This window comes from Nannobrachium achirus (genome assembly GCF_963921795.1).
Source record: "Nannobrachium achirus genome assembly, chromosome: 11".
NCBI lineage: Eukaryota > Metazoa > Chordata > Actinopteri > Myctophiformes > Myctophidae > Nannobrachium > Nannobrachium achirus.
This window is the reverse complement of record NC_137820.1, coordinates 51,857,997-51,881,707: the sequence shown is the minus strand read 5'-3', so window position 1 is coordinate 51,881,707 and position 23,711 is coordinate 51,857,997. Positions and strand designations below refer to the sequence as shown.

General features: G+C 41.8%; 1 protein-coding gene across 1 annotated transcript; it reads right to left on the bottom strand.

Annotated features, from left to right (window-relative positions):
* Positions 1 to 1,606: 1,606 nt before the first annotated feature.
* Positions 1,607 to 23,711, bottom strand: LOC308294429 (leucine-rich repeat-containing G-protein coupled receptor 5-like; the record flags this gene model as incomplete). Its single annotated transcript, XM_080737162.1, has 14 exons — positions 1,607 to 2,268; positions 2,413 to 2,595; positions 3,195 to 3,340; positions 3,901 to 4,026; positions 5,494 to 5,559; positions 6,970 to 7,038; positions 7,315 to 7,386; positions 7,650 to 7,721; positions 8,650 to 8,718; positions 15,068 to 15,283; positions 18,616 to 18,687; positions 18,906 to 18,977; positions 20,136 to 20,207; positions 23,635 to 23,711. The coding sequence occupies 14 exons, from the start codon at positions 23,709 to 23,711 to the stop codon at positions 1,607 to 1,609; spliced, it is 1,974 nt and encodes a 657-aa protein (XP_080593288.1).

The following is a 23,711-nucleotide window of genomic DNA, read 5'->3' as shown; positions in this document are numbered from 1 at the left end:
GACAGCAAATTGGAGTCGGTGAGCGAGAAACCACTTAACCCATTTAGGCCTAGAATTAGAAGGATTCAAAAGACACTTATAGAATCGGGTCAAAATTCTAATGTTCACGACTTTTCAAAAATAGCAGATCTACGAGCTCGCAGCGCGGCACTCGGTGCCGCGCTGTGAGCTTGTATATCTGCTATTTTTCAATAGTTAAAGCATAAAATAATGATACACAAAATGTGTACCCGTTCTAAATGGCTTAACCAAGATGCAACATGTGTATTTCAGTACACGATCACATAAGGATACAATGACACTCAGATGGGTTGTGGGCATCAATAACACCACCAAGTAGAAATGTATTCAGGAAGTGTTTACAGCAGTGGTCTTCAACAGGGCGTCCGGGACCCCTAGGGTCCTCAGAGTTACTACAGAGGGGCCACCAAATCTTTATGATAGGAACTATTTATCTATTTTTCAAATAACCCCTTGAACCCAAGCATCACTTTCCTGAGGGGAACATAAGCCCAAAATGGAACGGCTACTTTCGTGAAAAAGGTTTGGTGTAGTGGGGAAAAAAGTGTTTTCTGAATATTGAGGGTTTAATTGGTTAACTGAAAATGCACATTAACATGAATCCAAATTAATGAAGCTATCTATGAAGTTTAATTTGGTACCATATGGGGGGGGGGGTCCCTGCTTCATCTCTCAGCTGATGGGTCCTTGCGCCTGAAGAACGTTGAAGACCCCTAGTTTACAGGACTACACTGGTTCAACTTCTCACATTACATAAATACAATTTTGTATAGTGGAATGAACAATGAAGATTCCGTTTACTGACTTGAATCACATACTGTGGATTGAACGGAGTTAATCATTCCTAGATCTGGATAGTGAATCCCATAGCATTCTCAAAACTCAGTTTTGAGTTTAAATCACGAGGTGTAACACCAAGGATGTCATAACTGGAGTCAGGGAAACACATTCAACAAAAGCATTAATGTGAGAAATTTAATTTTAAATCAAATACAAACATGTTTCATAAATAAAGAGAATAAGAATTTGAATATAACAAAGTATAGTCACAGGAACGCCACACAGGGGTCACTTTTAGCCCTAAAATCGACCACCTGAGCTAGCATGTCAAATGGCTGGCTGTCAGCTCATGGTGCCTTCATTACACAGTAATAATACATTTTATTTGTATAGCACAAAATGTTAAACTGCTTTACATAACAGGATAAAAACAATGTGACAAGCAGCAATCTACATAAAATAACAATTACTGTAAGTTCTAAATAAAAGGTGTTAAGAACTCGTAAGAGAAGGCATGAAAGATAAAATGTGACAGTGCAATTTGTGTACAATGTGGAAATAATATAATATAAAATAAATAATATGTATAAAACGTAAACAAGTGAGCATAAAATATTGAATGGTAAACAAAAAAGTAAAATTAGAAAAACATAAGGTACTGTTTTAACTATTTGTAGAGACAAAGCAGTTAAGCTAGAACATGTTGGATTCTTAAAATGTGTTTTCAGATTTTCCAGTCCTTGCTGTAAAACCAAATTAATGGTTCAGCCAGGACGAGGCAGTCCTGTAAAGTCCACTTCCACAATCAAACGGAGACCAGTGCCTGTGTGGACGACGAACACGACTGCAACTCTGGATCCTCTGAGTTGACAGACATCATGTCGCTGCTGCAGTGTGATCTTTGTGTTCTGTGTGAACTCCACTGAAGAAAGCTGCTGAGGTCATCTCTGAAATGCAAACTGAGGAACATATAGACTAGAGGGTCCAGACAGGCAGGCAGGGACATGGTCAACAACACTGTGAATCTGACCAACTCTGGGCTGGAGAGGAAAGGATGCTGGAGCATGAAGGAGAGGAGAGCTGCAGAGAAGCAAAGCAGGCAATTCGAAAGGAGGAGGACAGTCACCGTTTTGGTCATGGCACAATCCTGGACACACTTGAGCTTCTTTAGCGTCCTCTCACCCCCGGGCTGGTTCACACAGCAGTGGGTGACAGTCATTAACAGGTAACAGAGGAAGTTGAGTGATAATAGTGTTGAGTTGTAACCCCAACAGATTGAGTGATTATGAGAGAAGGACGTACAGATGGAGGAGAGACCATGTTCAGCTCTGAACAGGAAAGGGATCGCAGCAGCGGCCAGTGCCAGGGTACAACCAACCGCTGCTATCACCTGCACACCCCTGTGCCCCAGTAGCTTCTTGCTGGCCTTGGGCTCATTGCTCCAACGCATCTGCTCAAAGATGACAGCTGTCATAAGGAGGACCCCGGATTCAGAGGAGAGCGCAAAAAGGAGATTTGTGGTCCAAGGACGCACTCCCACCTCCCACCATGGACAACCCCCATGGTCTATGGTCAGAACATCTACCACAGCCAGAGTGCCACTCGAGAGACCTGTGAGAAAGTGGACCCAGTATAGGACACCCAGAAGATGCTGCACGGGGGTTTTTGATGTAGGGGAGAAGAAGATTGAGAACAGGACCAGGAAATTGAAAGTGATGGAGAGGATGATGATGACCCAGATGACAAACTGAAGCCAGTAGGTAGCAAACGAGTTCTGGCACGGATGGAATGGACCTAGAGATGGAGAGAAAATGTGATATAAGAACTCAATAGTTTTTTTGGGAGTAGCTGTCCCTTATTTAAATAGTGGCGGTGAAAAACATATTCTCTATACTCACCAGGGACAGGAGAACAGCGGACGGAAGCCTGTTTTGTAGCATCTACACTTTCCTGTTCCATTGCCAAGTCATCTGGACTGCCATATTCTGAGAAAATATCACAGTATATATATTTTTTAATCTAAATTCTTAAACTCTTGTCTTCACTGACCAATATATAAGATCTGTTAAGAAATTGGCCAAATTGATCTCACATCAAAGGCACAACTGACAAAGGATAGCCCTAAATAACTGAATAGAGAAACCGCAAATGTCTGCTTCCATCTAGGACTGCATGATACAATAAATCAAGTAACCACTTAAAATGCTATATAAATAGGTAGACCTAAATAGGTGTTCTTTGGAGAGCCCCGCCAAGCCGGATGAACCGTGGAGGAATTGAACCCCCGGTCTCCATGGTTCCTGGTTGTTTGAGCTCAAACTTTTAGGGAAGCTTCAGAATTAATAGCAGTCATTAATCATCCCTACATAATAAGAGAAAAGGTTTTGACTCACCCTGAAAGGTTACGTCATAACTCTCTTGTTGACTCAGACTTGGCTTACAGTTGTCAACACTTCCAAGGTTCCAGGGGAAGGGGCACTTTGTCTTGGCCCAGGGTGCAAACACACAGCACTGGTGGGCAAATGGCAGCTCTGCTACCCTGCAATGGCACACAGCATGAGTAATCACTCTACAGACAGTACTGTATATGCTAGAGCAAGGATTAACATTTGAGCAGAACTTAACAACACTGGGTATAAGCAAAGTTTAAAACGGCAATGTTATGGTTTGGTCCAAATGTATGTAAATATGAAACCTGCGCACGTACGCACACACACACACACACACTGCATAGTACCGCAACCTGCCAGCCTTCCTCTGCTGAAATGCATATGGAACATACAGATCAAAAAGCATGAAACATGCAGATGTTTCAGTGATAATTCAGTGATGATATGAATTGAATACAAAGGACCACAATGGAAACAAGCCCTCAGGGAATTCTGTGTTATCCTTTTAGCACCATTTGTATAATTGGACCACTATACACTTTTGCAAACTGTTACTAAAGTATTCAATCAATCAATCAATCAAAATGCTACAATCCAAATGTTATACAAAATGTAACTCTTAGTGCTCGTTATGGTGGGGGGTCCCCTGTTAAAATATGATTATTTTGGGGGTCGCGGCCTGAAAAGGTTGAGAACCACTGTGACCTACCTGAGCCTGGGCAGGATGTGCAGGGGTAGAGTGTCTCTAAGCTGCAGGTTCCCTGACAGCTTCAAGTGGGTGAGTCCGTGAAGACCCTCCAAGGAGAAGGAAGACAGCTGGTTGGAGGTGAGGTCGCTGAAGGAGAGAGGTGGGGTTGATGGGGAGGGGGGTGTCAAATGCATCGTCTTACCAAATGTTCAGCTTTTTTTTAATGATTCCAAATCATTCTATTCATAAACAAGGCTGCCTAATATAGTCTAGATGTGTATAGTTAATAGTCGTCAGCGCCCTCTGATGGACAAGATTATGGACAGAGTGATATACTGTACATCCACTCACTCAATACAGACTCATTACAATACTTTTATATTCAGGGGTGTTGCACCAAATTCTGGGCCCTGGGTAGGATTCACTTCAATTATTTTGTGCTTTAACTATTGAAAAATAGCAGCTATACAAGTGCGAGCTTGTAGATCTGCTATTTTTGAAAAATCGTGAAGATTTGTCCAAGTCTTTGACTATTTCAAATCTTTCTATGGCTTTTTGAAAAACCTATGTTTCTATGTCAGTGGTGCTCAAACCTTTTCATGTGAAGGACCCTCAAAATGAGGGGACTGTCCATAAGGGTGAAATCTCATTAGTCCGAATTTAGTTAGGGTTAGGTTTTAGGGTTATGTTTAGGCATAATTTTACTGAGGTTAGGTTTAGGGTTTGGGTTAGATTTAGGCATAGTTTTACTGAGGTTAGGTTTAGGCATAGTATTTTTCACCAGGTTAACATCAACAGATTCTGACTAATGGGATGTAGGAACAATGAGATTTCGGACCAATGCCATGGCACCCAAAATGATATGTATTTGGCCACGGACCCCCATCTCAAAACATTTAGTTCCAGGGACCCCCCAGAAGCAAAATTTGAGTTACAAATGTTCGCTTAAAAAATACATATATTCAAAGATTTGCACACATTTTCACGACTTTTTCATTAGCAGATATACAAGCTCACAAGCTTGTAGATCTGCTATTTTTCAATAGCTAAAGTATGGCTTAACCAACAGTCTAATTACAATAATTTGCATAGTATACATTCTTTAGAATATATTACAGACATTCGTATATATTTTGACTCACTGTTCACTTTTGACATTTAGTATTACAATTATTACTGTTATTCTGTAATGTATATTTTTTATCATTTAAAAGAAGAAATAGTTTGCAAAATCCTATCCATTATTGGCAAAGGTCTTTAACTAATTACTACTTAGAGCACTGATCTGTCAGAGACTGACCATTCGCTGACACTGCCTCTACTGTACGCATACTTTGTACATATCTACCATACAAATAAAAAAGTTTATTCTCCAAATAAACTCTTTCAAAAAGTAGTTTCTATATTTGTGATCTGAGGCTGCGTGAGGCACTGTCACCCACAGTGACCTGAGTGCTTTGATCTCCAGGAAGATCTCCACATGGATCTAAATGATATTATGACGCAAATCGCTGGGGAAACAAAAATTAAACAAAGTCTCATGGCGTTCATCTGGGTGACTAAAGATTTAGGTATTTATTATGACTATTTACAATACTAAAACAGATGACTCACATTCTTTGTATCTTTCCACATCCAGTGAAGTTGGGTAGACACTGGATCCAGTTGTAAGACAGGTCCCTTTAGATAAGACACTAGGTTACATGGACATTTGCCCAAAGAAAATCATGTCCAATTCCCAACCAAAGATTAAGACAGTATCTAAACATGCCTTCCCATAGCATAATATTAATCTGTATATAAGGGTTGGGTTATTGTATTGTGTTATTGCATAATTTGCGTAATTTTGGTTATTTATGGGATATGATGTTTGCATGCATGATTGAAAATGACGTCGCTAAAGAGAGTGTAAACAGGCCTATCAACTCAGCCAAAATATGAATTACATGACTCATGTCTCCGATGCATTGTTTAGTTTCTTTTTGTCTTCTGATTTTGTTTTGGTGGTGGGGGTGTTTATTAACCATGAAATTGAGGACTGTTGTTGCTAATCATCAAATACAGAATTATATTGCATGATTAATTTCATGGAATAAATACGAACGTGTATGTCAATGCATTTGTAAAGCTCTAAAGATGTACCATAAAAAAGAAAACACTTACAGCTGCTGTAGGCTGGGCAGGAGTTCACAGATTGAACTGGGCACTGAGGAGATATGGGCGCCTGTAATGCTTCTGAAGGATGAGATTGTATCAGTGAGATCAACAAATGATTACTTAGGTACTTTTTATTTTGTTCAAGCACTTCTGTTGGCTCTTTTTAATTATTAGGAATTTGTTTCCTTTTGCAAGTGTCAAAGATGCATAATTATGCATACTGTATGTGCATTAAACTACCGGGATGATACTTGTCATCTGAGAAAGCCACGTTATTTTCGACCATTGATAATAACCAAAGATTGGCAAAGGTCAGTTGATAATACATAGTCGGGGGCCATGTTGCACGGCGTCTTTTTTTTGTTCTCTCATTTTTCTTTTCTTTACATGTCTACTGCATAGTACTGTGTTCTATTCGTCTGTCATTCAATGTTATATGAGATACTTAAATGGTTTCCTGTGGAAATAAGCTTAGTCTTTTCATGGATCTCCTTTTAGTAGACCTTGTACCAGTGAACTGTACCGTCATGAAACTGTACCTTTTCCTATGCAAACTTCTAATACAGTCTTCAATCAATCAAAAGCCCATAGAGCAAGCAGAGGACCTTGCCAAAAGGTAGTTCAACAGGAAGGGACATCCTGTAGGCTCCTATTGGGATCCAAACCTGTGACCTTTTAATCATAAGATGACCTTTCAAATGACCTGACCACCCTCTGCCTCTCTCCCAACATCACAAAGAAACCCTCCAGTGAAAACAATACAAACAACACTCTGTAAAGCAGGGAGGGTAGCCAGCAGAACGGGAAACATTGGATTAGGGTTTCTCCAAACGTCAACAACACATAAAGGTTGGCAAATAAATCAGAGGCAGTGCTTGTGGGGTTCCTGGTGTGGGACACCATAAGGGATCCTGATGGCTTGCAGGGACTTACAGGGTCTCCAGTCTATTTGCTCCAGTGAGGTCTGGGAAGACTGTGATGCCTTTGGCTCCACTGAGAGATCTAAACACACAGATGAGATCGCAGGGGGAAAGAAGACAAGGGGTTTTAGAGCTGTGCTTTGGTTTGGTGTTTACAAGCACATGAAATTAGAAATAAATAAGTGATTGAAAAATACCAAGGGTAGCACAACATGTTTTCCAGACAAACAAAGTAACCCATAGGGCTTATAGAAAGGAACGTTACGATCCAACCAACAAACAAATGGTCTGTAAGATGTGACACACTATAACAATCCATACGGCCTGTGAAGATGGTTTAGGACTGATGATGACTTACAAGCTTCTGAGCTCTGGTAGATGCTGGAAGGCTGACTGACCTATAACCTGGACAGGATTGTTCTGGAGGTTTCTTTTGGGGAGAATAACACAGCTTAGCACCACTGTTGAGTTGATGGTGAACTTTGCAATTAACCATTTAGTAATGAGACTTAAGAGAGAAAATAAATGATCATGTACGATCGAGAATTGCAAAAGTAAAGTGCCAAAGTAAAGAAGTTATGTTTATTAGATGTCTTTAGATTTATTAACAGTCTGGTCAGTTTCAATCTATAGTTCTGAATCATGCTTATTATTTCAAACAATTAAATTCTAAGGGATGCTACGGTAACCTACATGGTCTCTATGGAAGGGTTTCCAATGAAGGCATATCCTGGTATGGATTTGATGTGGTTGCTCTGAAGAATTCTGAGGGATTAAGCATGAAAGATGACGTTTAGACAAAAGCATACAGTTTTGGCTGCAGAGATGCATTTACAGTATGTACAGTACACTATATCCATCTATGAAGCTGGAGGTCACCTCACCTTCTGTTCAGTTGATTAAAACTCCTTTTCATTTGTTAATCGAAGAATATGTATTACATATATTACTTTATGTTTTTCATTTAGGATCAGATACAGTACTTATCTCTAAACCAGCGGTTCTCAACCTGTGGGTCGGGACCCCCAGGGGGGTCCCCAAATTATTTTCGGGGGTCCCCAGATGATTACCTTAAGGTGCAACATTGTTTTCTCTCTCAACAGTAAAGAAACCAACATACAGTACAGTTTAAATGTGTAGAGGGCATTTGCACATTTCTAAAGTGACAATCTAAGTACTTTTTAATACCTCTAAAATTACAAATTAAACATTGGCCAAATTGTCAAATATTAGAGGATAGAAGTTGTGAAAATAGCCGATCTGCTATTTTCACAATAGAACCATGTTATACAAAATGTAACTCTTAGTGCTCGTTATGGTGGGGGGTCCCCTGTTAAAATATGATTCTTTTGGGGGTCGCAGCCTGAAAAGGTTGAGAACCACTGTAAACCACTTGAACCCTAGCATCCCCGCCTGAGCCATTCTGAGGGAGATATTCGGCAAAGATAGCAGAGTACACTACATGTTGTGTTGTGACACGTTATGAGCTTGTAGATCGTCTTTTTTCACCAAAGAGATTTGGTGTACAGGGAAAAAAGAGGGGACCAAGTACAGAGCCAAACCTGGCCATCTAAGTATTGATTTACTAAGCATAGTCATAGAGAGCGTTTAAGTGGTTAAATATTTTGTTTGTTTGATTCAGCAACTTCTGAATGTACATGTTTGTGTCAGTAAGTTAAGCATTAAGACTCACAGTTCCTTAAGGCTGGGGACGGCTCTGATGGCTGTAGGGAAGCTGTCCAATCTGTTGTAACCTAGATCTCTGCAATGAGGTCAGAAAGTTCTATTATAATGACATGAATTCTTAGAGTGGGTTAGGTCATTTTCTCATAATGACTTGACCCACAGTGCTCACAGTGCCTCAGAGCCATTTCGACCTGTCATGATTTATTTTACAATCAACCAATACTTTGACAATCCACCGTTTGTCAGCCTTCTGATTGGTCCCTGAGACTCCCTGACTGGCCAACCAGAAAAAATCATTCACTTTTTGCTATCGGTGGGTGGAGTTTGTGCAGTGGAGAATGTTGCTTTAGGCTTTTATCACCGGGGGCACTGTGCGACACGGCGTTCGTGCAGTACGGCCCCGCGAGGTGATAGCGATTTCGCTCATTATAATGAATAAGCTTCAACAGACTAGTTCACATGGACCTTATCAATGTAACTAAGAGTTTCGATTGGGTACATATATTTTAAATGGGCAGAATTACAAAAGCCAGCCTATTATGTGAGTAGAACTATAATCTGTCTGTCATCTTCCTACCCAAGATGCACTGCGCTTTCTCTTTCTATTTATCTCCTGTCTGATCCAGAGGATTAAACTAATTAAAACATATATTTTCGGGGGGAAATTACTGTTTTGCTATGTAACTACTGTACTTTTTTCTTCCCTTTTTATTAATATCACATAGATGTGTTTTTTTGGTACTTTATATAGCTGTAATGAGGCTATGAACAATCTTTTTTCCCCATCCACTTCCACTATAAAAGAATCTGCAATGGTGATTCTGTCCCACTGGGATTAAACAAATTAAAACATATATTTTTTGGGGAAAACCCCTGTTTTGCAATGTAACTACTGTACCTTTGTTTTCCCTTTTTATTAATATCACCTAGATGTTTTTCCTTTGGTACTTTAAATTGCAATAATGAGGCAATGAAAATACCCTCTCCCCCCATTCACTGCCACTATAAAAACAATCTGCCCAGGGTCAATTGTACCACCATAGTAACAGGGCAGAATGGGGCGGGATTTGCAAATGAGATAATTAACATGGATTGAAAAGTTTTTTTTAATTAGCTTACTAATTTCCACTTCCAGGAGGCAGAGCAGCGGCCTGTTTTTGAGAAATAACAGCCTGCGGAATTGACAGTTCACAATTGAGTATTCATCAAAACCATGTAAAACTATTTAAGGGGTATTTCACTTTTAAAAAAATTGTCTACTGAGGCTTTTGGGAGCACCCCGTTTTTTAAGTTGCTTCATTCAATATTTAGATATTTTATTTTATATACAAATTCATTGTAACTTCAAACTCCATTTTAACCATGATAGATTCATCGAAAACAACTGTCCTTGGTTCTTGTGACTCATACTGCCCTCCTAATACGTGAGGGGTCTGTGTTTTTTCAATTACTTTTTTCATTCATTCATTCATTAATGTATTTATTTATTTGGGGTGGGTCATTTATTTTTAATTAATATTACTAATACTGGTAATACGGATATACTGTAATAAGACTACCACTACTATACGGTATACCTACCATACTTACAACAATAATAATAAGAACAGCAATAATACCCACTGTAATACTAAATACTACCAGTAAGATGCCTAAGGGCGAAAAAGCGCAGGACAGAATTAGCACAGGACGGAATTCATTTGCAAGTGTGATTCAAGTTGCGGTTGGTTGTTTAAGTTGGACAAAATATGTGGACAAAATATTTTCCCAAATATGGATATGACTGACATCTGACATCATAGATGTCTTATGTTATAGACCACATGAGACTCACACAATATGTCCATATATGGGCATTCCAAGCTATGGGCTTAATACTGATGACATCAGGGATCTCCATATATGGGCATACAAAGGACAAGGACGGAATGTGATGTCACAATGTGATGTCACAACAATGTGATGTCATAGGTCTGCTATAGACATATATGGAGATCAGGGATCAGGGATACATCTCCATGTATGGGCATACAATGAGATTACAAGGGACAAGGACGGAATGTGATGTCACAATGTGACATCACCAGTAAGACTCCCTAATCGGGAGATAAGCGACCGTAGGTGGCTTATCTCCACAAATAGGGCTAAAATTTGTTTTTCCCAAATCTTCCTGATCCATGTTGATGACATGAGTGTAGACATGCTGTGTAGTGATATTCGTGATTTTAGGGCAAAAACTGTAGGAGCAGTGTCCAAAAATGTGTTTTAAAAATCGGCCTGAAGGTGGCGCTAGAATAGGGCCATGTGAGAAATGAGGGGTGGGGTCTCCGCGTTGCCTTGGCGGACGAATAGGTACCGGCCCCGGCTCTCCCGGACGCTCCTAGCCCGAGTTACGGCATTTTATGTGCGCTGCAGTGGCAGGGGGTCCTCCACTGGGGGCGCCACCACTTTTGCATCCATTCTGGAGCACCAGGAGTCGGTGGTCCCCGGGAATTCCCCGTGAGCAGCCCCGTTGGGGTGGTCATTTGGTCATTTTTGCACACTTGGTCATTTTTTACATCTGGGGGTCCCCCAGGGACCTGGGGGTCCCTGGGGCTCCGGGGGTCCTTGGAGGTTGTAGTTTGGCAGGCAAGGAGTGTGTGTGTAAAATGTGGCATGGATCGGGTCAACGGGTGCGGAGATATAAGCAGGGAAAAAGTGTGACGTGTGACGTGTGAGCACATTTGGTCATTTTTTACATCTGGGGGTCCCCCAGGGACCTGGGGGTCCCTGGGGCTCCGGGGGTCCTTGGAGGTTGTAGGTTGGCAGTGAAGGAGTGTGTGTGCAAAATTTGGCATGGATGGGGGCAACGGTTGTGGAGATATGAGCAGGGCAAAAGTGTGACTGACTGACTCACTCACAGACAGCCGGTGGAGGTTTTGGTAGTAAATGCGTCCTACGGTCGCAATAACGATGTGATGTCACAACAGGTCAGCAGCTATCCACCTCTTTCCGCGGGAATTTACTGGAGAATTACTGGAGAATTTTGCACCACACTTCCGGTTAACAGCAGACATACAAGCTCACGTCGCATCGCAGATGCAGCCGTTGTGAGCTTGTAAATCACACTCGGCTGCGGCGCCGGAAGCTCCGTCCAACTTCTGAGCAATGCACGATGGGATGTTGGAAAGTTGTGGGTAGACATTGAGGTGTTACTCACAGACGTACGGACAAGATGTGAAGGTTTTATAGTTAACCGCGACCTGCGGTCGCAATTAATACTGTCACAACTATGATATTATCAATCATAAATGTGTTATGATTTTACACACTCTTCAGACAGGACGTTCCAAAGCCTCCGGGCCCGGAAGGCAGAGGTCTGATCAGAGAAGCTTTCCGGTCATAAATCTCTCTTCCTCCGTGGTGTCGCGGCAGCGACACGACAGACATTACACCACAGTATCTCAGCCTGGCTTCTCTCATCTCCCTCCAAAACACACACCAATCAGTGCGTTTCTCACACGGCTACTTCCTGTTTGTAAACACGCCAACGTCTGGGAAACTGCCTCTCGGTGCTGACACGTCGTACAGTCAGGATTTACACTGTTGGTTCCCATCCGGCTCTCTCCTCGACAGGGGCCATTGTATTGGGTGGGAATGAATTATTGAAGGGTCAGATACACTGGTGAGACTTCCTGGTTTAACGAGAAGGCCTTGACGTGCGTGTGTGTGCGTGTGTGTGCGTGTGCGTGTGTGTCTGTGTGTGTGTGTGTGTGTGTGTGTGTGTGTGTGTGTGTGTGTGTGTGTGTGTGTGTGTGTGTGTGTGTGTGTGTGAAAGACAAAAGCCCAGCATGAGTCAAAGTATATAATACAGCAGGGTTCCCCAATAGGCGGCCTGCGGGCCATTTGCGGCCCACAGGGGGCTACTGTCTGGCCCCCACCAACCCCAGTAATAATGGTGGTATAAGAGCTGCAACAACACTAGTACATCGTCATTGTCGGGTGGACAGTCATTGTACGTTCTTTCGCAAAGTAAAGCTCTGCTTCATCAAACAAGGCCGTCGCACAAAAGTAGTGAAAACGGCAGATCTACAAGCACGCTTGTAGATCGGCTGTTTTCACTAGTTTAAATCATTTTTAAAATGATAAATGCAAAACGAACGGTTTTGGACATACAAGATTTTCACCCGACAACGACAATATCTGAACTGTCGCTGGAGTAGCGGGAACGCCACCATCGCCCCCTGCAATGTTGTGGCCCTCGGCTTGGTACCCTAGACATAATTTGGCCCTTGGGGAAAACTAATTGGGGAACCCTGCAATACAGAGAACATAGGCTAACTAGAGTTACACAGGAACGTCTTGAACATCTCCATATCCTCAGAAGCAGTCCTGAAAGAAAACAACGTTTGCCTATCGAACCCTCCGAGCCTGCTTTACTCTACATGTGTATGTCGGCAAAGAAACAAACGGACCGCAAAACGGATCTATCTTATAGAGGTCTACGTAGTAATGTAGTAATAGGCCAATCTAGATAAATGCCATCCAGCTGCATTATGCTGTAAACCCGCACAGACTATACATACAGATGTAGATAGCTCTCGATGCAAACTAACTCATTACAGCACTTTTCACCCGTTTTCTCCTTTGCGGTATCAGGCCCATGTTGAAAACATTGTCCCAGTACCCCCGTATCCGTCTACCGCTGTATCTACCATTTCGATATCTCAACATGCACTTTTTGTCTGCGTTACACACACCAGGATAATGAGAGCTGTCTGTCTTAGTGCAAAGTTCCGGCACCCTGAGGGCTGTTTGGGTGCAGCATCCAAACAGTCGGGGAAACATGTGCATCCTAGATTGAGGGTAATTGGCAGAGGTTCTGCACCGTGACCACACACTGTGATGCACCAGATGAGGCCTGCCCAGACTGTTTGAACTGCAGTGGTGGCTCACTTAGGGCTGAGCCCTAGGGGTTTTCTTGTAAAAGACAGTGCTCAAAGACAGCCCTCTGTCCCAATAGGAAGAGCACCTGCGCTCTATCTGAGCGTCTGCGTCACTGTGTCAGGAGTCGTGTGGCAGTTGGTCAATTTTATTTTTGTATATTTGTATATTTTTGTGGGTTGATGCTCAGTATTTCTTCCACATAATTGGCATTGATTTGTTTATGTTGTTGTGGATACCCCAGCCTAAATTTGGAATTGATGTTTCTTAATATTTGTGCTGGTGCAGATCAAAATAAGTTACAAATTCAAAACAAAAAGAAAATACTGTACTTTGAACTTTGAATCCACTGCGGTGGATTCAAACTTAACACATTTTATTTTGATCAACATATATTATGTGTACATACATTAACATTTTGAAGAGGTCAAATGTTGTTGTGTTCTGGTTTTGTGATTGTTAAACCTTTTTCGCCATACGATGAGAATGAGTGCACTGTTCTTCGATCACAGAGCACAGAAGCAACAGAAAATGTAGCGTTATTACGACGTCACATTTGTTCGACATCCCATTAGTTTGACGCTGGTGAATGCTACCCTGGTGAAATGCTAACCTTCCGACGCTGGTGAATGCTAACCTGGTGAATGTTAACCTGGTGAATGCTACTATGCCAAAACCTAACCCTAACCCTAACCCTTAGTCGGACTAATGGGATGTAGAAATATCGAGATTTCACCAAATGTTCAACATTATTTCGACATATATCATACCCAGGTAGCTATTCAAATTCAACATTGCTTCAAGGTGAAATGTTACAGGTCAACTCACAGTGTTTCCAGGTTTTGCAGACCATCAAAGCACCTTTCGCCCAGCGAGTGGATCTGGTTGTCATGGAGATGTCTAGGATAGGAATGGTTAATATTGAAGAAGGGAAACAATTTTTTTCTTTACCGATATAGAAGACTAATTTATGCCTTTTAATTCCAAACCATGCCCTGACTGTTTGGGAGACACATCCCTAACTCTGATTTTGCGGGTTTTAATCTCTACTACACCAAGGGTCTTCAACAGGGGGTCCGGAACCCCTAGGGGATCCTCAGAGTTACTACAGGGGGTCCTCCAAATCTTTGAGTGATAGAAACTTTTTTTTTATATTAACCACTTGAACCCTAGTGTCTGGGAACTTTATCTAAGACAAAAATAGCTATTTTCGGCAAATGGGGTTTGGAGTAGAGGGGAAAAAGAGCAGACTAAGTACAGAGTGAAAGGTCAAGTTTATTAAGTATTGACGGTTCAAGTGGTTAAATATCTGAAAACACAGATTGACATGAATCCAAAATACACTGATGATTGTGCTGTCAAACAATGAAACTATGGAATCTCTGAAAAGGTTGTGGGGGTCCCTGCTTCATCTCTCTCTCAACTAAGGGGTCCTTGGCCTGAACGCGTTGAAGAACCTTGCTCTACTCATTGAACCACATAGGATACACAATGTTACTCACATAACCACCAGGTGACTGAGGTTGCCAAACGCCCGGTCGGGGATGCAGGTGATGTTGTTGAGGGCGAGGTTCACCGCCTGCAGAGTGGGCAGCCTGGCAAGGGCTTCTACTGGCACCTGTGTGAGGGCGTTGTCATCCAGCCAGAGGTATCTGAGTGATTTAAGGCCCTTGAAGGAGGCGGCATGCAAGTTGCCAATGAAGTTGGCATCCAGGCGCCTGGCAGTGAGAGATTAGGTGTTTTAGACATACTGCTTAGAGAGTCAATGTACCTGTAGGAATACATGGAGATTGTAAAACCCGAAGTAAAGACGCATAATTATCTGTTGCTTCATAATTGTGACCGAAGGTCGCAGTTTAGTATGTGAAACGGCACGTGCTGACTCCGTCCGCCTGTCCGTCTGGACGTGTACACTTTTTTACTTTTTTAGTCTATGGGTTTGCCGCTCTGACATCATGCTCTGGCTTCCCTGTGATGTCATGTCACACTAACAGAATCCCTTTTTTGCCCATATATGGAGTTCCCTGATGTCATCAATATTAAGCCCATATCCATCAGGACTTCATATGGGAATGCCCATATATGGAGGCCACATCGGCCACATCCCACACTAACAGAATCCATATATGGCCAAGACAGATGGCCAAGACAGCTCATATCTATGTGGCTGGTTCTACAGACAGGGATCTCCATGTATCGGCATAAAAGGGTATGATAACAGATGTCATAGACATCATAGGACTTTCACATAACGAATAACTGAGTAAGCATGTTTGGGCTCTCACAGCATATACAGTACATGGATCTCCATATATGGGTACCAGGGGTCTCCATATATGGGTAACTGGTCCGATATACATCACTGGCCAAGATGGCCAAGACATGGCAAGATGCTTGTCGCCTTGAGGCGTCTTACTAGTAATTAACTACCATGTATCCTAATTCAAACGTGGAAGGTATCTGTGTGCATGTCTGTAGGTTTCTTGTTAGAAGGAAATCATTGCAATAGTGTTTGTTCGGTTTGACTCTCCAGCTCTTTTGGTGATCAGAAATTATATTTTTTATAGGGATACCAATTTCATCCAATAATATTAGGAAATCGGAAGTGTTGAAACAAACAAACAATTTGAAGACAGAATTGGAACTGGAACACTGATAAATGGGTTCTCTCTACTGGCTGGAAGGAATTGGTGACACGCTTGAACATTTATGTTTATTAGTGTGCTGGAGTGACAGGTGTACCTCTGTTACCGAACACTTTATAGCAATGATTTCTCCAAATGTTTAACTTTTTATAAAAAAAAAAAAAGAAAGAAAGAAAGAAACCTTACAGAATATCACAGCATATACATTTATAAACCCATTTAAGGACAATGCATATTTTATTATTCCATTCCACTCCAGACCTCAGTAATAGTTTCCTGATGATGGTAATAATGCATGTATTTTAAGGGAGAAAACAGATGACGTTATAATACCAATAAATGCAAACAGTTGGTTTTATAAATGAATATATTTCATATTTGTCTTGTTACATCTAACTCAAAATAGTGCTGCCTGTCTAAAGGTTTCAAAAACACGTCCATATAATATAATTCGTTTTTCCATGAAAAACATGTTATTTGACCAGACCTTATTATTAATATTATTATTATAAAATGTCATAATGCCATAATAGCACAAGCCTTCTCATTCAGAGAACCCACTCTCTATCAGGGAGGTCTATGCATTCTTGGGGTTGTATGGTAGTAATTTATGGTGTTGACATCGCTTAGGGGACATAGCTGTCTGTCAGACAGGGGTCCCAGCACCACCGCAAGCCGGCAGCTTGCATGTGTCTATTTCCCCCTCTGTCTTAACGTGTGAACTTGAGATTGGAACATCTAAACAACAGTGATCGCTGTTTACCCTGGGCCAAGCAATGAGCAGACAAGGGCCCCATTGAGATGCTAAGAACAACGGATCAGGTAAACATGTTTAGTGATGACACAGGGCTTTAGTGTCAGGCCCACTTATAGTGTCAGGCCCACTTATGTGTGTTTTAGTAGATGTGTGTGTGTGTGTGTGCGTGCGTGCAACGTGCGTGCGTGCGTGCATGCGTGGGTGGGTGGGTGGGTGCATGTGTTTGTTTGTTTGTCTGTCTGTGGGCAACGTATGCATGCCGTACTTGCACATGGATGCTGGTAAGAGAGAGAGAGAGAGAGAGAGAGAGAGAGAGAGAGGGAGAGGGAGAGGGAGAGAAAGCGAGAGAGAAAGCGAGAGAGAGTGGTGAGTGTGCCCATTTATGCTTTTTTTATGTCCAGGGAAAATAGACCGACATTGCCAATCTTGTGCCACGTTTACAAACGTTCTTGACCGCAAAAGTTTGGTTGCCATCATTTTGCTGAGCTTTTCCTGCCAAAATGAGGGGAGGAATAAATAGCCTTTTTGAGATAAACCTGAAAACGTAGGTTACATCATATAGGGCCTGTCTATCATCAAGTAAAGTATAAATTCCTAAATATAGGCAGACCATTTTTTCCACAGGGAATGGACCTATGCTATTAGAGAGAGCCACGGTAACACTGAAGAATGATGCTTAGTTTAGCCTCAATGTGGAATTATATGGTCCTCTACTCCCTCGTCTTTACCTCCAGGACGCAGCAACCAAAAACTTTAAAAGTATTATTGTAGCAAGCATCTTTACATTTTAGTTGTTAGAACAGCTATATGGTCATGGAGTGTCAGTACTTACATTAAAAGAGAACGTTGCACTCATGCTTTCAGTATGCTACCGGTAGGTAAAATGTTTGTTGTATTTTAGATTTTACAACACCTTTGTGGTTTAGTGTAATTCTCTCCTTACACATTATTGTCTCCACCAGGTCGAAGGCATGGGGAGACTATGTTTTGCACCCTCCGTCCGTCCGTCCGTCCGTCCGTCCGTCCGTCCGTCCGTCCGTCCGTCCGTCCGTCCGTCCGTCCGTCCATGTGTCCGTCCGTCCGTCCGTCCGTCTGTCCGTCTGTTAATCTAATCAGCTAATCTCCGGCACCATTGGCCCAGTCACCGCCAAACTGTGCATACACACTCCCTGGATGCCAATTCAGAACCTCTGCCCCACATTTTTCACATGGGTCTGTTCTAGCATCACCATGAGGCAGATTCTTGCAAAACACATTTTTTTACAGTACCCCTACCTTTTTGTCCAAAAATTGGCTAAGATTGGCTTCCGAAGTTTGCAGGATTGGTCAAGAACATTGGTCAAGTCATGAACGCAGTGCACGCACATTCCCACTAGGTCAAAGATTTTTTTTTTCTTTCTTCAGAATGGCCTGTTATAGCGCCACCATTGGAACAAAATGCCTCAAATCATGAATGCAGCATCAGATTGCCGTTAAAGGCAGAAGAAGACATTGCACCCTTTTCACCTTGGCCTTGGAAGAGCACTGCTTCTATTTTTTTTCTTCTTCTTTTTTGTGCAACATCTTTAGGATTTATTTCAGAAAGGTCAGAGTAGAGCACTAAATTTGCCCCCAACAAAGTTTTTAGGTTTTGCTGAGGTGTACTCACAGAGACTGCAGGTTCCTCAGGTTTTGCAGGGCTTCAGACGGAATGTGAGAGAGGAGATTGTTCTGGAGCTTTCTGTGTGAGAAGTGGGGCAGTAAAATTCATAGAACATAAATTCACAGAACATAAATTGAAAGTAATTGGTGAAAGTATGCACTATTTTGTTTTTAGGACACGCCCATTGAGTTCAAATGTATTGCTCTTGGATAAACCATTATGAAAAATATATTTTACCCACATGTGTGAATTAGTAAAGTGATAAATATCAGTATTTAAAAATATGTGTCACATACAGCGCTTTCAGATTTCCAAGTCCTGCGAAAGCAGCTTTGGGGATGTCAGCTATGCTGTTTCCTGCCAGACGGCTATAGGTAGGGGAGGAAAAAAACAATAGGAAAGAGAATGAACAGATTTTAATAAAGGTAAAAATGGAAATACCATGGACACGCGACACAGAACTACAACCAGCGTGAGTGGTTTCTGTGTGTTTGGCAATGTTGCTACTGTACGTAACCACCCCTCTTGATTGTATAAACACATCTGCTTCTTGAGAGTCGACTGAGTTGTTTCTGAATGCCCACCAAATTAATCTCACTGCTCGACAGCTGACAGCCAACTGCGGTGCAATTACAAGTTGGCCCCGACTTGTATCTTGTAACCTGCTCCCCAGTTGTAGCCAGATTTCAATATCCTGACCGGAATTAAACTTGCCGGAACACGCATGGAACACAGGCCTGATGGCTAACGTCTCATGTCTTTTAACATGTTTAGTGCTTCTGGCTCCGTCCCCAATCTGTTAGTTCATCTGTTGAACCAAATCGATCCCTCAGTGTTGCGCGTCTGCTCTTGTACTTTGTTTTATTTATTCCATGGTCTTGTATTTACAAGCTGCCAAGCTAAATTAATCCCCTGCTTTCGTCTCTGCTGGCACAGGGACTGTTCCTATTTTGGAGTCTGTCAGATGTTTTCAGGGGCCAAAATGTGGCAAGAGGATCAGATGCATTTGGCTTTCATGAGCGTTTATGGGGGCCTGAGGGGGACTTTTTAATAAAGTTAAGAATGTAAATTGGTGGTCATTGACAAACTCATGAGAAGAATGTTTGTGTTGGGTAGGATCACACTTAGGATCCCTTTGTAAATCTATCGTTTTTAGATGCCATGGAGAAACCTCAGAGAGATCAGAGACATTGTCCTGTCGTGGCGGATATACTGACCATCACTATCAAAGTATCCCATGCGCAGAGCTACACAATGACAATTTACGATTGAGGCATTTAGCAAATCGACCAACATAGTACACGGTCAGAGTAAACCTCTATGCAGCCACTACTCAACCACCCCACCATGATAACAACGCAGTATTGTTGTATTGTATTGTTGATACCAAAATGTATGTGTTACTGGTCCATGTTCAAAAAACGATCTGGGCACCTAGGCTGGTAATCCTAATGACTATTCATTATGATGCTTGGACAGACGGCCATACAAACAGACAGAGGAAGTTTTAGAGGAGATGTTCTTACAGTTCCTGGAGGAGGTGGAGGTTGGAGAAAGCTCGACTAGGCAGCGGGTAGAGGTTGTTCATACTCAGATCTCTAGATGAGGACAACAGACAGACAGACAGACAGATGCACAAAACAACTGTAGATTAATTATTACTGAGCTGGCAAGTGCACACATAGACATCAAAGGGGGCTTGAGCCCCTACCCTTTTATCCGTCTGTAAAAAGTGCCCTTTCCAGACCATGAATGTTCAGGTGAAAGAAATGCAAATGCCCTCTTTCCATGCCGTGCAGCATTCAAGAGAATTGCCTTGTCCAAACTCTCCTGAACTTGAATGCAGCATCTTATATTGAAAGAATCGCCCTCTCTGTATAGAAAACCATGCCGTTACACCACATCTCCAGTGTTGACTTGATTATGCTTAGTTCAGTGTGGTGTCAAGCACCGAAAATAGCTGACCTCCAATCTCACAGGTTTGTAGCGTGGAGGTCTGCTATTTTCGATATTTTCACCAAAAGGCCCTTTTAGACATTTCAGCCCCTGCCTCTCTAACATTCTCTGCACGTCCCTGTTACTGAGGACTTCACTGTGCAGCACTGGTGCAAAAAAGCCCTACATACGTACTTAGTTGACCGGTGTCACCCCGGGCTTGCCCCCTCTACGACAAATGTCTTTGTCCCCCCAGCCAAGATATCCAGATATTATTATTATTGTTATTAAAAATAGCCAGCATAGGGATACTAGGGTTCAAGTTGTTAATTCTTGACATATTGGACAGGGTGAATGAATCAAAAACAGGCCTAGGTTTAGTTGAAGCAAATAAGAACACACGGACAATTACTTTTGGTTTCCGCAGAGAGAGAGCACATGGAGGGCAGTAACTGGTAAAACTCTCCTCTGTTTCTGAGCAACAAAACAACAGATGTGGATATTTAACACATTACCCTCTGTCTCAGATAAATAAGAAGCAGATCTCTAATCGGCAAAGTACAATGAATGTCCTATACTGAAATGTGTCAGTCCAACCCTGCTGCAGTGATGTATTGACAACTTTTGACAGCATTTACTTGCACACATGGGATGAGGACGGCAGGATTTCGCTCGACGTGCCGTGGGACGATGCAGGACACATTACGGTCCATCCAACAATAGACATAATAACACCACATGCAGCATGGTTGCAGCTGCAGAGGGCATGAGTGATAAAACTAGATTAACCACTTAAATTCTCTCAGTAAAACGGAACTGAGCTGCAATTGCACTTGATACTCTCTTTTTTCACTCTACAACAGTCTTCAACGTTTTCAGGCCAAGGACTCCTTAGTTGAGAGAGAGATGAAGCAGGGACCCCACAACCTGTTCATAGATTCCATATTGTTTCATTGTTTGACAGCGCAATCATTAGTGTATTTTGGATTCATGTCAATTTGTGTTTTCAGATATTTAACCACTTGAACTGTCAATAGCCTACTTAATAAACTTGACCTTTCACTCTGTACCTAATCTGCTCTTTTCCCCCTCTACACCAAAGCTCTTTGCCGAAAATAGGCGATCTACAAGCTCTGAGATCTGCTATTTTTGGCTAAAGTTCTCAGAATATGGACGGTAGGGTTAATATAAAAAAGGAGAAAAAAAGTTTCTATCACTCAAAGATTTGGAGGATCCCCTGTAGTAACTCTGGGGACCCCCTAGGGGTCCCGGACCCCCTGTTGAAGACCTCTGCTCTACAGTACACCAAATCCCTTCCCCAAAAATAGCCGATCTAAAAAGCTCACACCGGGCACCACGTTGTGAGCTTGTAGATTGGCTATTTAAGGCAAACGTTCCATTGGGGATGCTGGGATTCAAGTGGTTAGATTATTATGGTAGTCTTTACATAATTACTCTACATGTAAAATGTCATCCAAACAGACTGAAGGGTAATGTCATCATTGCTAAAGGTTATGTAAAGTGTATGGGGGGCGTATTTGCTCCACTAATCTGAGCGTGATAACGCGTGGCAAGCAGTGAAGAAGGCCGCGGTGGTGTGGAGTTGATCAAAGACCTGGTGTTACATTCAAGGGTCCTTAACATTTCACTGCCTGCCATGCAGATTAGCGAGGTGTCATGAAGCCAAGCAAGCAGGCTACTATCATGTTCAGCCCACCTACTCTGCTGCAACCCACACTGATTACAAACAGAACATCCATACTAGAACCTTGTCAGTCCCTTATGATGAGTCCATTCATATAGAATATCTAATCGTAATCGATCAGATCTGTAATATGTTTAGTTGGTTTGTTCTTGGGTTCTACTATGTTTTAAATAATTGTGTGACAGCCTATGTTACCTAGGCCTATTCAGTATTTTTGCCTTGAGGGCCTCTCTTTAGTATATCGTTACTTATCCTGTAGTGTACTAGCCTAAAGGTCATTTTAAGAATAGCCTATTTAAATGTCAAATAAAGAAATACCACGTTAACAGTTGACTTTGTTCTAATTGAAAGAGAAGGATATCAAATCAAACGTCTGAAGATGTATCAACAAAATGTTATATCATTGTATAGCCTTGATATAAGACTGTCATATTTTATAAAGGAGTGTAAATCCCTACCCTCCTTTACATTCGAAAAGAAGAAGACAAAGCCTATCCTTATATATTATCTCCCCCTGACCTTTCTTTCTGTATTTTTTCCTTCCAACTGTCTTATCATGATATTTTTTGCATAGTAGCCTACTGTGTTTTATTTGTCTTGTCATTTAATGTTGTATGAATTGAGTACAAAGGGACCCCAATTAAATATGCTTTTAGTTGACCTTGTATCAGTGAACTGTAGCTACTGTCCTGTACATTTTCCTATATGCAAACTTCTAATTAAGTATTCAATCAATCTATATCCGATGACATCTTGATCCGAGGCTAATAACCTATACTGCAAGGGGTACGCGATAGCCTAGTACACAAGTAGCCTATTCTGCAGGCCTACTATGTTATTTAAAATAACTGCAATAGTTAATTATTATACTAGGCCTATTATAGCTAAGTAATCAGTCTTAATGGAGTAGTTATCCCCCCAAATGATTTTCTTTTTCCTATTGAGTAGGCCTACTCATGCCATGGAGACTTGAGATTTTATTTTTTATTTTTGTTGCATTGTTTGTTTCCTAAGACAAAACAAAATATTATAGTAAATGTACCCCCATTGATTCCGGATGGGGACCCAAATGCATTACCCCCCATCCGGGTCCCCATCCGGAATCAATGGGGGTACATTTATTGTAATCAAGGTAGGTCAGGTAGCCAACACTCTTGACATGATATCAACTTCTGACTCACCCGAGCCACATTGGCCACCATAATGCAGGCTAATTAATGTTGTAGCCTACAGATTTGACTGGAGAAGTTTCTGACGAAAATCATAATAATAAAAAAATAGTAAAATAAAAGGAAACAAAAACAATACAACAACACTTTAAAAACACGCCCTTTAGACACACGTCGTACGTCAGTGATGGATGGAGTCGGGGAAGCTTTACTTACAGGTAAGACGTGGAGGCGCTCAGGTGAGAGGGAATGTCATTCAGTCCCACGTCCACGCAATCCACACGCCAACGCAT